Source organism: Engraulis encrasicolus, chromosome 11 (genome assembly GCF_034702125.1).
Source record: "Engraulis encrasicolus isolate BLACKSEA-1 chromosome 11, IST_EnEncr_1.0, whole genome shotgun sequence".
In the NCBI taxonomy this organism is placed as follows: domain Eukaryota; kingdom Metazoa; phylum Chordata; class Actinopteri; order Clupeiformes; family Engraulidae; genus Engraulis; species Engraulis encrasicolus.
In genome coordinates, this window is record NC_085867.1 from 39,689,641 (window position 1) to 39,706,482 (window position 16,842).

Consider the following 16,842-nt stretch of genomic DNA (forward strand, 5'->3'; position numbering starts at 1 on the left):
GCGTGTATAATGCAGTAATAACACAGACATTAGCCTACACCGTGACGTAGGACGCTTCAACCACTTGTTTGACAAATGCACGTGAATGACAGCGCACTTCTAGGGAGAAGTCTTGTAAGTTGCAAGACAGCACAGCACCAGGCTTGGGGCGGGGCTAAACCTGTTAAGCTATGTCAATCCATATTGACAGCCAGCCACCCGCTGCAGTTTCAGATGGCCGCTCTAACTTTGTGACCCACGCCTTTACCTCCCACTTCTACAATGACGTTGCCGGAGGGACGGTACAGTCTTTAAATATGGAAAAGACAAGTTGAGCGTTGACGGCTGTACTGTGCGCTCGGAGAGTAGCACACAACTAAAGAACACAACGTGGAAGACTTTTACACTCGCTGCGAGAGAGCTGCCGCGTTATGAAAGCCAGAGAAGTTCACTTTGGGGTAGTTAATAGTGTATTTGAAACAACCCTGACACCAGATAGATAGTTCCACATCACGCCGTTTTGGCAGAGGCGTATTTGGACGTTAGGTACATTTAAGTACTCATTCAGACGGCCTAATTGACTCATTACATTGATTGGAAGTTACCAAGAGAATTGCTCCTTCAGCAGCGCTGCCGGGTAAACAGACCGGGCAACCTTGAAGAATATCTGCAGCGTGAGAAAACAGGAGCTGAGAAAAGAGGACAAAATGAGCGGTGAAAAGAGCAAGTAAGTTTCTTAAACTTGTGGTCGAAACTGGGTCGACTTTTCTGGGATGGTGACACATGAACTGCTTTTGACAAAAATGTTCAAACACAAGTGCACCCAGTAATAGATGTGTTGATTGAGCACTTACATTCTAGAAGATGTCACATCGACTCTGTAAGTGTTTAATTAACACTGCAAATATTACTGTGCTGATAGCCCACCACATGTGACATTTCGTAAAAGGGGGGGAAAGGCCTTGACTGGGTCTGGGAACCTTTGCCATTTAGCCTATGTATGGGAACCTTCCACCAATTGACACAGTCCTTTATTCAAGCTTCACTGTTGGCTTTAAAGTTTCACATCGATGTAGGACATCCCTGTTAGTTGTAGTTCTATACATATATGTCAGTGCGCTAATCATTTGAAAAGTCAAGCGACGCGCAATGGCAAACGCACGGCCACATTGCAACCTATTTTGGAAAGGCTTTCAAAATGAATGAGAACGCATGCCCTCCTATGGCCTAATTTAGGAACGTGAAGTTCAAAACGTTGTAATGCCCCTAGTTTCGAGGAAGCGCTCCGGTGGAAAGAGATCATGCCTTGAAGGTCTTCGCGTCTTGATGGTGGCACAAGGTGTCTGACCAGCAAGGAATAGGCACGTTGCGCCTCCGTATTGTACGTGTGGTTTCAAATGATTTGTAGTCTAGTTCTACATGCCACTGAAAGCAAGGGTGACAGCAAGGAGCTGTCTACGGCGAAGCTGTATATCTCGTTGAGACGGCCCGAAGACGTCTCCAAAACCGCCATTACGCAGAGTTTGGCACCTGAACGGAGCGCAAGCCCTTATGCAGTTTGATAAGGAAGATTTGCTCATGGAAAGTGTGTCAATCGCACAGGGAAGTCAGTTGTTGTTAGTGCGTGGATCATCCCAGTAATGGAGTTTGGGTTGATGCGTTCACTTACACAGGTGGAAAGCGAAACTACTCCCTGAAGAATACTGTTGTTGAACGGTTGTAATGTCCGCCTTGACTATTTACAAGAAATACATTGGACTTTCAAAGAGAGACATCCTTCAAATGTTACCGGCAGTTGGAGACGTACCTTGCTCTAACAACATCCCCTCCCCTCTCTCCAAACCACCCTCCACTCGCTATCAGGCATCGATGTGACCGAAGGCATGTCTGCTCCATGCCCCGCCCCCTGTGCTCGAGTACTTCAGGACAAAGAAGACTGGTTTAATTAGTGCTGCTGGGATCTTGATTAGGCAGGATTAGAGATGAAGTGGGGTGAGGTTGCGCACGGTGACGCATGGGCGGTAATAGGTTCATTCATCTCCACTTGCATTCATTTCAGTTGCAGTTGTAGTGTTGTGGTCTTCTGCTCGGCAGTTGTCGAGTAAATGTATTGATTCTGACCAGCAGCACTGATTAAAGGCATGCATTAAACTGGAAGCTAGTAGTAGTAGTAGTAGTAGTAGTAGTACTAGTATTGTAATTACATCAGTAAGGTTACTCCTTCCTTGTTACTGTATGCACCTCTGACTTTTTGGAGCTTGAAAGGCATTTTGTCCTTTTGTGACATGATTGATGCCGCTGAGTTGCTGCAGAGTGGCAGGTATCCCCCGAACTTGGTCCGTTAGACAGTGGATTGCAAAGGGGTTAGACGCAGAGGATTGACAGACTTGATATAGCCAGAGTGATCATGTACCTTGTCCAAGTCAAAGACTGTAAACAGTGACGGTGCATCACACAGTTGGTGGAGGGGCCCATCAACTGTTAAAGAGATGACACCAGGGTGACATCATGATATGAGAGAGAGTACTCTGATGTGTGTCGACTGCAACTGTTCTCAATTCTGTAGGACAACATGGGAGACATGAGCAAACTTTGCTCTGTCCAAATCACTTGTCCTCAAAGTCTTGCATGTTTATGTTTATTTGGATGACCTATAATCTTTTGTATTTTCCCAATTGAATTTGAATTTGAATTCGGAACTCCAATTAATTTAAAATGCAGAGTAAGGTCAGACCATCTCCCACCCTCTATGGAGACGGATTCCTCTTAGCATTGGTCCAGACTGAGTCAACAGTCGGCTTTTGCCCAGGCTTTTAAACATGCTGCCCATGAAGATATTTCAGGCATTAGGCTCTGTATACTTGGGCTCCGGATCATCACACATTTATTTATACAGCGTCCATTAATTTTAGACATATCATTCTTAGAGAGGGATGCTAGAAATCAAACGAGCGCCCACACACACACACACACACACACACACACACACACACACACACACACACACACACACACACACACACACACACACACACACACACACACACACACACACACACCAGCCGCACACACACCAGCTGAGCGATACTATATCAGGACTTTCACCCGCCCCTCCATCTCTCTCTCTCTCTCTGTCACTCTCTTTTGGCCTCCGTGTCCTGTCAAATGCCCCTGTACTGGGTGATTGATGCCGCTGAGTTGCTGCAGAGTGGCAGGTATCCCCCGAACTTGGTCCGTAATTTGACCTGGCATTTCAAGGAGCATGGCCAGCATACTGCTAAAGAGTCAGCGCAGGGTGAGGCTTGCGGCTAATGTTACTCTTCTGAATGATAAAAGGATTGCGTCTAGTAGTAGAGATACTAACACTAGTGGTTGTAGTGGATTTATCAGGTGGGGCGTGCCGTGGTGGGCCTGTCTTTATTACTAATGCGTCTTTTCCACTGCCGGTTTTCTGGTAGGCCTTCAGCTCGACACGGCACAGTCGCCACTTTTTGCTTTACGATTGAGCTTTGTCCTGCCTATTCGAAAAGCAAAAAGTGGCGGCCGAGTCACGCTTTGTCCAGCTGAAGGCCTACCAGAAAACCGGATGTGGAAAAGAGGCATTAGTGAAAATTCATGAAAAGGTCAAATTTGTGAATGGGCAGCATGTTTTTTTTTAAATAAACAGCTAAAATTACATTCTGGACCTTTATACAAAATTTAAAAATCTTATAGAAAACGATGAGATGGTGGAATTTTCAGACTGGAGGAACAATTGCACACACACACACACACACACACACACACACACACACACACACACACACACACACACACACACACACACACACACACACACACACACACACACATACACACACACACACACACACACAGACAGCCTGCTATGGTCACAATAGGGCCCTCACCACCAATAATATGGCAGGGCCCTGGAGCCAGAGGCGAATACCCCCTGGAGGTCCGTCCCTGCTTGAGGCATTGGCACATGCACCATTTACCAGCGGATCATTGCTGGTGATTGCATAAAGACGCAGTGTAAATTTCATCTGGAGGGTTAATTCCGGCCTCTGCTGACCAATCCAAATGTCATTATGTGAAATGCGATAGTACTTCCAAGCTCGAGATCTTCAGGAGTCGTAGTATCTTAGAGGGGGCAGTTGCTAATCTTTGGACTTACCTCGAAAAAAAAAGCTTCTGCCGCATTATTTCATTCCCATAATGCCTATAGGCCCCAGGTTCAGAGGAACACTGACATGTCACCTCTTAGTGAAGCTGCAGCTGTGTTCTACTTTGTTCCTACTGTTTTAACTTTCACTTTATCTCTTCAAGCACCACTATCAAAGGGCCATTGCATCCTCACATGATAGTTTTTTTTATCAGTAACGTAAAGGGGTTAAAACTGCAGATGGCAGTCACAAAAGTGGTGCAAGCCTTCAGGATGTTAATTATTGCTTTGCAGTCCCATTCTCTCTCTCTCTCTTTCTCTCTCTCTGTTTTATTTTCTCTCTGTCCTTCTCTGGTAGCTGGTAGTCTCACTTCTGCACTGAGAGAGAGAGAGAGAGAGAGAGAGAGAGAGAGAGAGAGAGAGAGAGAGAGAGAGAGAGAGAGAGAGAGAGAGAGAGAGAGAACGAGCAAGCAAGCGAGAGAGATGTTGCCATTGATCCTATATTTACTGGGCAGTTTCTGCTTCAATTGTACTTGCACCTTTTACTAGTTGTACTTTCACTGAAACCCCGGATTGGGACTACAATATCTCATATCACCCTGATATCTTTCTCACACTGAACAACAGTCAACAATAAGCATACAGTATTGTGTATGCGACAAATACAGTGATGCATACGTGCTGACTGCTGCATTTGACTTTCAAGACTAATATGAGACCGCTACAATTGTGTATGTCATATCTCCACTTCTCCTGTCTGTTCAATATAGTCAGTTTATAACAGCTGTGGTGTAGGGTGCAATCTGTGGCTATGAGAATGCATCGTGGGTAAGGTGTTGCCCCTATTCAGCAGTTTTTTGACAGGTCCAACTGTAGACATGCAGTTAATGACGGAACCCTGATGACAACGGCATTCTTTATGCTGTAACAGCAGGAAACATGATGCATCATTCGCAGCTTGCATGGATGTTATTCTCATCATGTCATTCGTGGGTTTTTCTGCTTTTGTTTTGCAAAAGACATATCTGCTTTTCAGTGCATTACAAAATAATGGCCTTGAAGAGTAACTTTGAATGATTAGTGTGCGTGTGTGTGTGTGTGTGTGTGTGTGTGTGTGTGTGTGTGTGTGTGTGTGTGTGTGTGTGTGTGTGTGTGTGTGTGTGTGTGTGTGTGTGTGTGTGTGTGTGTGTGTGTGTGTGTGTGTGTGTGTGTGTGTGTGTGTGTGTGTGTGTGTGCGCGCACAGATGTCATTAGATGAGATTACATTGAACTTTATTGCGATTACCGATATATGAATATAGGGTAATGCAATGTGGCTTTAGTATTTAATCTTAAGTGCAAGGAGCATCAAGTGTATGAGTTATACACTGTACTCTACACAATATTGAAGGGTAAACAGTGTGGTTGTCACAGTCTGCTGTCATACAGTACCAGACTGAATGCAAAATTAATGTTCAATGGAATGCATGAAGTTCAGTGTTCTCCTGGGAATGTTCTATCCGCCTTCACTTATTTACCACTGGGGATATCTGGTTTCCTTAATTTTGTAGTTTCTGTAAGTCCCTCTTGTGTATTCACATTTATACGGCAAGTCAGTTGTTTATAAGACAGACGAGTGGAATGACATCATTTAACTTAACACATCTGTCTTGGGTCTGAACCCGTGTGTGTCCTTGACCAATGTTTTGTGGTGGGTTACAGTTTTAAGGCCAACCATGTGCTGTTAAGAACAGCAGTAAAAGCATATGTATGGTACGTAGTGTACCAAAACCTGCTATTGGATGTCTGTTCCCACACTCTGTTACAGACGTACTCACATGTAGAGAGAGTGAGAGAGACTGAGAGAAAGTGACTGAGAGAGAGAGAGAGAGAGAGAGAGAGAGAGAGAGAGAGAGAGAGAGAGAGAGAGAGAGAGAGAGAGAGAGAGAGAGAGAGAGAGAGAGGACAATACAAATAGATGTTCTGTCTGCTCTTCCTGAAACAGGTGCGTGAGCAGGAAGAGGTAGCAGGAAAAAAAAAGTTCCAGGACACACCTGACCTGACTGACGTACAGTATTGCACACACACAGTGCGAGCACATTTCCTGGTCGGCTGAAATCTTTGCTCGAATTCCAAACAGAAACTCATAGAAGGAATGGCCCTTTTGTTTGACACTCTGTCTCCTCTGTCCATACTTCTCTTCTTTACTCCTTTTTCCTGTGTTTCTTTACTTCCTTGTGTCTATCAGTCATTCTCTATAGCCCTCTTTTTTGCTTTTTTTTTGTTTGTCTGGCCGTCTGTCTGTCTGCCAGTGTGTTTGTCTGTCTGTCTGGCCGTATGTACCTGGCTGTACTACAGTACGTGCTGCTGGTAAGCTAGGCAGCCTCCTTAAGCAGCCCGTGGTAATCCCAGCAGCCCAGATCACTGGAGCTGTCCACATGACGTACAGCTTGAACTTTAGGTAGGTAGGTGAGAGCATGCATGCATGGGCGGGATTTGACTGGACGGGGGACAGGTCTGCCTGCCTGCCCTGCCTGCCCTGCCTGCCTGCCCTGCCTGCCTGCCCTGCCTGCCTGCCCTGCCTGCCTGCCCTGCCTGCCTGCCCTGCCTGTCTATGCAGCCTATGCAGCCTATGCAGCTTTCCCCCATGTGAGTTAGTGAGGTGATATGATACTAGACATAGTAGAGTGCAGCAGTGCTGTGCAGTACTCTCTTCACCGCTCCGCTCCTCTGCTATCCTGTGACCTTCTCCTGCATGTCACGGTGGGAGAGTTCTGCCGACCTCATCAGATCAATGAACAGATGGATGAGGATGTGGGCCGGACTTAACATTGATAATCATCATCCCTTGAAGGCTCACTGTCTCACTGTCTCACTGTCTGTCTCTGTCTCTGTCTCTGTCTCTGTCTCTGTCTCTGTCTCTGTCTCTGTCTCTGTTGCTCTCTCTCTCTCTCTCTCTCTCTCTCTCTCTCTCTCTCTCTCTCTCTCTCTCGATCTGTCTCTTTCTCTGTGTCTCTGTTGCTCTCTCTCTCTCTCTCTCTCTCTCTCTCTCTCTCTCTCTCTCTCTCTCTCTCCATTGCATTGTGAAACACTGTAGTTCTTGCTGCAGTTGAGCAAGTCTTCACAATAGCTTTCAACCTTCTTTTGTTTTATTATTGGGCCTCGTGCTGGAATCTACTAACTAGACAGGCTGTCACCCACGGCTATTGTTCTGTCTCTTCAAAGAAAACAGATGAGAGTGTTGCAGACACGTTTTGCAGGCTAGGGCACCCCATCTTCTCCATCAGACTCTCTGGAACCTCTCAACACCCTTTGACTATGTGGTCATGCCCTGTGGGTATACCACCCTCATGCAATACATCATCAGAATGAGGGACTAGGGATGCAAAACATTTCTTCACCTCTATTATGTACTGTATTGTGCCTATGTATTAAGTTCATTATGTCTAACTGTTTAACTTAAACACTTAATGGTTTATTTTGCCTTAAGACATGTAAGATAAGATAAAAAAAAATTACATGTCTTAAGGCAAAAGAAACCCCTAACTGTATTGTGCCTTATTTGCTCTCTGTTCGTTGCATGCCTACATACAGTAGATTATGCCAGGAATTGTACTATCATAATTTTTATATAAATAATTGAAGTCAAAGCCTACATTCTCTGTATTTACTGTCTGTCTTACTGTATTTTTGTTCCCCAGAGGAAGGGATTTGCTCTTGCAATGAGATGCGATAATAAACTTCAAGTGAAATATCTTCATAATAGAGCTAGGCCTTCCCTTTTAAGAACAATATGTTTCATGTTCCATGCATTACCTCTTACTGACAGTTGAATGGCCCGTCACTCACAGCTGTTGTTTTGTGTGTAACAAATCGAGATTAGGCACTTGAACACCTTTGTTTTGTGTTCAAAGCATTGTGTTTTATTTCAGGCTTGTGCTGTGAGGTGGTTTTAAGGTTTATGTGGTTTTCTGCTCCTGTTCATGTCCTCTTCTTCTTCTTCTCATCTTGTCTTGCAGGGTGGATGAGGAAGCGGTGGTGGATCGCGGAGCGTCGTTTGTTAAACATGTGTGTGATGAGGAGGAGGTGGAAGGTGAGGGTCATACACGGGTCATACATACACAAGTCACGTTACATGTTTTTTAAATGTTCTTTTTCTGTTTCTATTTTGTCTCCTCGCCACTAGAGAAAGACTCGAACCTTTCTCCTCTTAGTGTGCCTCCTTTCTCCTTTCTGCTTTCTTCTCTTAGTTTCTTGCCCAAAATACAGTAAAGGCTACAATCGCCATACCACAGTGAATGCCATTTACTGTACGTCTGTGTGATCTACATAACATCAACACAACCCGACCCTTATACTTGCATGCCTGTAACTTGTAGCAAATAAATATGTGTGGGAAAATGCAGCACAATCAATCAATTAATTAAATTCCATTGATTCAATTTATTTATATAGCACATGGCCATACACAATCATTCAATGTGCTGAAAAGAAATATCATACATAAAAAAACTGAATCCATAAAACCATAATAAAAACATCCATCAACAGCATGAACCTGTAGGGAAAATGAGAAAATGTCCAGATAGATGCCTCCTATCCAGAAGCATCAGCAGCAGCAGCCTCTGTCTTGCATGACTGTCTTACGCTGCTGAGGTTTTTCTCGCCTGCCCTGTCCAGATGTTCTGCTGTTGTCTTCACTGGCCCTGGCTGCCTAAACATGCGCTGGAGGTCTGGCATCATCACTTTATCCCATCATTTTTGATTGTGCAGGTTTATGTCTTTGCACTGACCTCTTAGCCTTCCGAGGGGGGAAAAGTCAACGGAAATGTGGAAGGAGATTATGGGAGATGAGCATGTTGGTTGGAGCTCAGTCGCCCTCTCAACTCGACTCGACTCTACTCACTCAGCGTCACTCAGTCACGCCAGGCCTGTGACCAGTGTTGCCAGATTTGTCTGATCAAAACTTGCCCAAAAGGTTCTCAAAAACCACCAAAAAGCGCTAAATTCCGCCCAATTTCAACAAATTGCATTGGTTTCTATGGGCACAAAACGACTTTAAAAAGAAAACGCCAAATGGATTTTTTTTTCCCCCGTTTTTACCCACATACAGCCATCCCAAGTAGCCCAATTGGGTGGGCAACCGCCCAATCTGGCAACACTGCCCGTGACACTCACTCGTACCACACAACAAACATCTCATCAATGTTTAATCTACTGGTTTGATTCTGTAATGACGCACACACACATGCATGTGATGACTACATTTTTTATATCTAGATAAGAAAATCCAGGAAGCAGAGTTCCGTACGTTTATAATACAGTGTAGGTACAAAAAGATCAAGTCAATGTGAAAAGGAAATAATGAATTCCCACACACTGGTTTTCACCCCAAAGCACCACTTTGTCAGATGAGCATCTGTTGCACCTGACAAAGAATCCTTACTATAGTAGTTGATATGTTTGAGTTAAAACACTCATGTCGCAAATGAACATGCCACGAAACACGCGCGCGCACTCACACACACACACACACACACACACACACACACACACACACACACACACACACACACACACACACACACACACACACACACACACACACAGACACACACACACACACACACACACGAGAGTATCTTTTTCTTTTTTCGCCTGTTCTATTTCTGTTCACAGCACACACTATGTATATGTGATTGTGTGAACCCTCACTTTTCTGTCACATTCCATGCAGTACAAAGATGGAAGATGGGGCATGTGGGCCACTCACTCATACCACACAGCAAACTTTCCACTATACTGTACTAGATCAGTGGTTGTCAACCTTTCTTGAACAAACACCCCCTTGACCCTTGATCTCATTATAAGGCTGTCAACGCCCCCCTTAGTATTGAAAAATGAAATAGACTAATGCCCCCCAATGGGAGCTAAGCCCCGTCCCCACTCAGCTGCTTCCTCCTCAAAGCCCCCTGGGGGGCTGCACCGCCCCCGTTGAGAAACACTACTGTTGATGTTTAATCTGCTGGTTTGATTCTGTGTGACGCACACACAAATGCGCGTGATTCCATTTTTTTATATGTAGATAAGAAAAATCAGGAAGTAGAGTCCAGTACACTTGTAATACGTAGTTGGTGTGGGGCAAAGAGATAAAGTCAATGTGAAAAATAAATAAAGAAATTCCCACGCACTTGTTTTCACCTTAAAGCACCACTTTGTCAGATGAGCATCTGTTGCACCTGACAAAAAGGACACAGCAACAACAACAAAAACACACGTGAGAGTATAGAACTATTTGTCCTTTTTCCATCTTTTCTATTTTCTGCTCACAGAACATACTGTGTATATGGTATGTGCTTGTGTGAACCCTCACTTCTCTGTCACATTCCATGCAGTACAAAGATGGAGGATGGGGCACGTGTGCCTTAAAGCTATCCACCGCAACCTGTAGCGTTCACACAGGGAAAGTGCCAATCACACCTCATAGTAAATGCACCTTCTATAGATGAGCACGGACATTTGCTGTTCACTCACCTTGCACACATTACAAATAGGCTATATAGTGCTGCATGCAACCCAATAGGCATAAGGCATTATGTTTTTTTGACAGTCAAAGATGGTGACAGGAAGCGAATGGGACAGAGAGACAGGGGAGGATCGGGAAATGACCCCGACCGGACTCGAACTGGGGTCCCCGTGGGTGGGCATGCAAGCCCAAATGTGGGGGGCTTAGCGCGCTATGTATTTTTTACATTTATTGTTATTTTTGCATTTGTGTTTATTTTTTGCATCCTTTTTATGTTCCTTTACACTGAGAACATTGCTGCCAAACGGCCCCATGCTCTGTCCTTTTTTGTTAACTGAACAAAGAAGGATTGATGATGATTTGCTGCATGTATTCTGTGTGTTGATTCAGGACAACATTCGAAAGTTTTATGAACTTAAACATCCTTTGATAATGATACGTGTAAGTCAGTCCAGCTTAAAGAGAAGCCACGCAGCACATTTGCCCTTCTTTTTGATAAAAGTTTGTGGTACACCTCTTCTGAAGCTGTCTCAGCCAAGCCCGTGTCCCAACCCAACTCCTAGTGGAGGGCATCAGATATGAAGCTGTAGTTCTAAGGAAATCCATGCACGCACACAAAACACACACACACGCATGTACACAGACAAGCAAGCACGCCCGGTCAAACAAACACAAACACACACACACACACACTCTCACACACACACACACACACACACACACACACACACACACACACACACACACACACACACACACACACACACACACACACACACACACACACACACACACACACCTTGGCTTTTCTTGGCTTTTACTTCCTGCAGACGTTCTGCAGTGTCCCTAGCGGTTTCTCTTACAGGAAGTAATTCGCTGGTGTTGGCCGAGGGCCGTTGGCCGTCTCGATATCTGTTTGTGTGTATCCATGTTTTGACCTGCCTGACCGGCCTGTGTCGTTCCTGACAGTTTGACACGTTTGTGTTTGGTTTTGTCCGAGTGTGTGCATGCACACACAGACACACGCACACGCACGCACACACACACACGCACGCGCACACACACACACACACACACACACACACACACACACACACACACACACACACACACACACACACACACACACACACACACACACACACACACACACACATGCACGCGCACACACACACACACACACACACACGCACACACATGCATACACATACTTACGCCATTTCCACTTCATCCTTCCCACTGTCACCAGATGATTAGAGATGTGGACAGGGGGGATTAGTGTTATTTCCTTTATGCTGCTGCATAATCTTACCTTTGTCTGTGTGTGCCTGTGTGCGTGTTTTTGTGTGTGTGCGTGTGTGTGTGTGTGTGTGTGTGTGTGTGTGTGTGTGTGTGTGTGTGTGTGTGTGTGTGTGTGTGTGTGTGTGTGTGTGTGTGTGTGTGTGTGTGTGTGTGTGTGTGAATGTATGTCGTATGTCTGTGTGTGTGTGCACATGCATGTATATGTGTGTGCGCGCATCTGTGCGTGTGTGTGCGCGTCTGTGTGTGTGCGTGTGCATTCGTGTGTCTGTGCCTGTGTTTGTGTGTGTCAACAGGTCACCATACTGTGTACGTTGGCATTCACGTGCCCAAGAGCTATCGCCGGCGGCGACGTCACCGGAGGCGGTCCAATCACAAGGAGAAGCGGGAGCGAACGACAGACGGCGACAAATCAGACGCAGAGAATGTAGACGAGACTCCCTCCCATGCAAAACCACTCAGTGAGTTCTGATCATAATTTAACTACAGTTTAATGTCTAGAAATGTATACAAAGTATAGCCTGATTATCATAGACTCTCAAATCTCTTCAAGACTTGGTCTGACCAAGAGCATACCAATGATCTTTTCCCAAACGGCGTGGTTGACCCATCTCATCTCCCTTGTTTTGCTACTAGTTGTTTGCTTCCCGACAAAGTGGGGGGAGTTCCTAATTTTTTGCGGAGCTCAGAAATGATATTTGTATTGCTCCTGGCCTGACTAGTCACTGTCTGAATGACTGTTGGGTCACTAAGAGGGCGCGGCCAGGCTATACAAAGTACATGTAGAAGAATGTACACAAAGCCACTCAGTAAGCCATCCAATAATGCAGTATATTGTGCATTAAGTTAAGTTTTACCAATGAAGTTTTCATTGCTTAGGGCCCAACCAAATCTGCCCTCTGTGTGCCCCCCACCCCCCGGCCCCATCATAGTAAATACCAGAAAAAGATTAATGCAAGAGGGCCCCATGTCTGTTTTTTGCTTAGGGCCCTCAAAAGGGTAGACCACTGTTGATAAAGTACAAGTGAAAGTAAATTCATGCTGCCTGTAAGTACATCATTTGTACATGATATTACATAGTTATTAAATCAATTATTGCATTTATCTTGATGGGTACATAATGAAGGTTTTTACTTTACTTTACTTTGTTTTAAAAAATATATTTTTAGGGGCTTTTATGCCTTTATTTGATAGGACAGTCTGAGATGGTGACAGGAAGCAAGTGGGATAGAGTGACGGGGTGGGATCGGGAAATGACCCCGGCCGGACTTGAACCGGGGTCCCCGTGGGCATGCAAGCCCAAATGTGGGGGGGCTTAGCACGCTGCGCCACAGCGCCCCCCTGGTTTTTACTTTACTTTCACCTGTACTTCTACTTCCACTTTCTACACCTGCGACAATGTCATACCTGAATGGTCAGGAGTCAGGTGCACGCGTTGGTTGGTATGGTATATTATTTTAACATTGTTGAAGCGTTGTGACCTTATGTGTCCAGCGTTTCTGTTTTAATGTTCCCCGGCTTCCTCGAAAAGACTGGCGTACTGTATGTGTGTATGGAAATGTTCTCAAAGTTACCTTGAAACACTGGACACGGGATTTGGTCAATGGCCCCATTGTGTGCTCAGTGAAGAGGTGGTTTCTTGTTATCATGGCTGTTTCAGTTTGGTTACTTAGTTACCTTTATGTTAGTGGAGCTCCCTGTGTGTTAAATTGTAGTGGGGGTAAGAGTGTGAGTGTGTGTGTGTGTGTGTGTGAGAGAGAGAGAGAGAGAGAGAGAGAGAGAGAGAGAGAGAGAGAGAGAGAGAGAGAGAGAGAGAGAGAGAGAGAGAGAGAGAGAGAGAGAGAGAGAGAGAGAGAGAGAGAGAGAGAATGTATGAGAGAGGGAGAAAGTGTATGCATGAGAGTATGTGTGCCCCCGTGACAATTGAAGATTGATTGTCTAGGTTGGGAAAGGTGAAGTCCTTTCTCACCCTGTTTGGCGCTGTGTTGCCAAATGCACACAGCCTCTCCCCTGGTCGGAGGTGTGACTTTTTACTGTTGATTCACACTGGGGATATCCAAGGTGTGTGGCCTGCCAAAGGCCCTGGGATGTCATAGATCACTGTTGCAGTTGGGCACGAGAGGGCCCAGACAGTTATGATGGTGGTGGTGGTGGTGGGGTACACAGTAAGGAGAGAGAAAAGGAGTCGCACACAGGAGCTGAATTCTGATTAGTGAAACTGTATTGAAAGCCAAAAATAAAGAGAAAACAAAAGCACAAGTGGGTTACAAACGTTTTGGGTCTAGCCTATAATCAGTGTTCCCAAATTCAAATTCATAGGGGTACACAGTGAATTCACTCAGTGAGTTGAATTTAACACACTTCCAGTTGGTTCTTCTCTCCAAGTGTTGAATTATCATTGTCTTGGTGGTGCTGGGTAGGTACAGGAAAGAGAGGAGCTCAGAAACATTTCCCTGTGAACTGAGTGGCACTGACCACAAGCTCTGCAAACAGGCAGCCCCTCTGTTCACGTCCACTCACCAACAGAGAACCATTCACACGTGACTTGCCATAGCGCTGATAAATTATTAAACACACAAACAACATGTCACCTTTACACTAACTCTGTGATGAATGGATGGAAGTGAAATAACACGAACGGATAAATCAAAATGTAGACACATGCAGCTAACACTGAATGTTAATCATTCATATTTTAGTAGTCAATGAATGCCATCAGGCTTTTCACCGTGACGACAATCAAGTTCTATTTTTAAGCAAAGCAGGTTCTACAACCAGTTTCAGGGAGAATAGAGTGGCACGTATGAGACATGCCTGCAATCAATCCAAATCCAATCCAAATTGGCTCCAATTGGCTTCGTTTATGCCTGTGCCACAGTCTGCAGCTTTATATCTGCTTTGAATCAATTAAGTCAAAGGTGTCTGATGAAGAACTAAATTCAAACGAACAATTGGCCACAAGAATTGAGAATGAGCATCAGGCATTCTGTAGCGTCATCTGTCGTAAGTCAGTATCCCGCTTATTGGCTTGATATGTGTGACTGTGACTTGAGTGTATTTCTAGAGGCCCCAGATAAGAACCTGGTCCAAGAATAGGCCTCAGGATTCCCACCCATGACTCAAGCGGTCTTAAAGCTGACTTACCTGCAGCAGGAGTTACCAGGAGCCACCGGGGGGGTATGGGCGAGATGGCAAGTTTAGTCACGTCTTCCTGCTAAGTCTTTGCCTGGCAAGCGGCACCATAACATTAAAAGTATATATATAGTCAGACACCATCCGTTGGCAAAGCTGTGGAACCCCAGTCAGATCTCACGCAGAACCAATGTCTTTCAGCTGAGTGCAGGCTCAAAACGCAAAGCTCATGTGAGACGAGGAAGAAACACACACTGATGAGCTCCCATTTAAACTGTGGAACTTACATTTTTCAAAACAAATTGTTTAACTGCACGTTATAATCAGCATAGCTGTGTTGTGTCCATTCTAAGCTTTCCCAAATGACTCAATACACTGATTCACACACAGAGAAAAACTTGTTACACAGAAAGAGTGATTGTGATTGGATGACATATTGTGTGTCCTTTTAGATTTTCCTCTATGGTGCAGTGCTAGACAAACTCGCCAGGCAAAAATACTTCCTGCCTAAGTACCCCATGAAGATAACCATTTGGTGCGTGGTTTCCGACCATGTACAGGCCATTTAGTCAACAGGCTACAATACCTCTCTCGCGGAACAGGTTCTTAATAGTAAGGTTTAGAGGCACAGTCAGGCCAGTGGATGGACCAGACATGGCATCGAAAGCCGTCACTGGCAAGCCAAGTCTGCTATCCTGCCCTGGCCTCCTCTGCTGTCCTGTCGTCATCCGCACCACTCTCCCATGTTATCCCTATGCTAATCTAATCACTGATGTCCTCCCATTACCCTGTAGCATTTTTCCTTGTTTGCACAAAACAGTGGGTGCTTTGCACAAAACAAGTTGTGCACACATTTTTACACAACCAAGTAAACATTATGCATGGATGCATGTGTGAATGCCATGCCGTGATGGGCGAGAGGACAGTTCGCCAGTAGACGACGTGATTGGGTAACAGACTGGGGACCGCAGCCAGGTGTTATTTTGGCTTTGGTCTGTCTGTCTACCTCCACACGGCCATGTCTGCTCACCTTCTGACTGCTGTCCTATTATCCCAGCGTCACCTCTTCGCGTAGTAGCTCGCGGCGGTTGCGTATTGTTCTTAAACACATAACCTACACACCGTAACCTACATAGAAGGTCTTTCATTGTCACTGCACACAAGTCACTGCCACCTCCGGTCACAACTCTTGCACTCTTGCCCTGCCCTGGGCTTACCTCTACGTGTTTGCTATACAAAGGTAAAGGGTACTAAACTATAGAGCTATAGAAACTGAGAAACATTTAACTCAGCTGACAGTTGCACATACTAGTTACACTTGTTGCACTTGTTGCACCTTTTGAAATCACCTGTTGTACTCACGAATCTGAATCTGAAATGGACACCTCTCTTGCTTCACAGCAGGGATAGGTGTATATTTCAGTGACAATAAAAATACGTAGAAAGGAACATCAATGTGGAAAGACTGGAAATTAAACAGCTCAGGAACAATGCTGACCTCTGTTGAAGAGGCATTGTTTAGCATTGTGTAAAGCGAGGCGCGAAATGATTACGGGTTAACAACGGACACAGAATGGCATTCCTGTACGTACACAAACACACTCGTTCCTGCTTGTTTTGCCCTCGGGCGGCATTCTCTTAATCCTGTTTATTTTCTCAGATGGTGTGAAGTTCCCCACTTGAACATGTGTGTAAGAGAAACACAGATAAGGTTGTTGTTGATAGCACACCACTTGGAACCTTGGGATGAACCTGATGAGTT

At 45.1% G+C, this 16,842-nt stretch overlaps 1 protein-coding gene across 3 annotated transcripts in view; it reads left to right on the forward strand.

The window, feature by feature from the left end:
- Window positions 1-268: 268 nt before the first annotated feature.
- slc4a4b (solute carrier family 4 member 4b) overlaps window positions 269-16,842 on the forward strand; it is a 61,275-nt gene continuing 44,701 nt past the window's right edge. For all 3 annotated transcript variants that reach the window (XM_063210590.1, XM_063210589.1, XM_063210591.1), the window contains exons 1-3: window positions 269-706; window positions 8,143-8,216; window positions 12,245-12,409. In XM_063210590.1, the coding sequence (XP_063066660.1) occupies window positions 687-706; window positions 8,143-8,216; window positions 12,245-12,409 (259 nt within the window). In that variant the 5' untranslated portion in view covers window positions 269-686. The remainder of the gene's footprint in view (window positions 707-8,142; window positions 8,217-12,244; window positions 12,410-16,842) is intronic.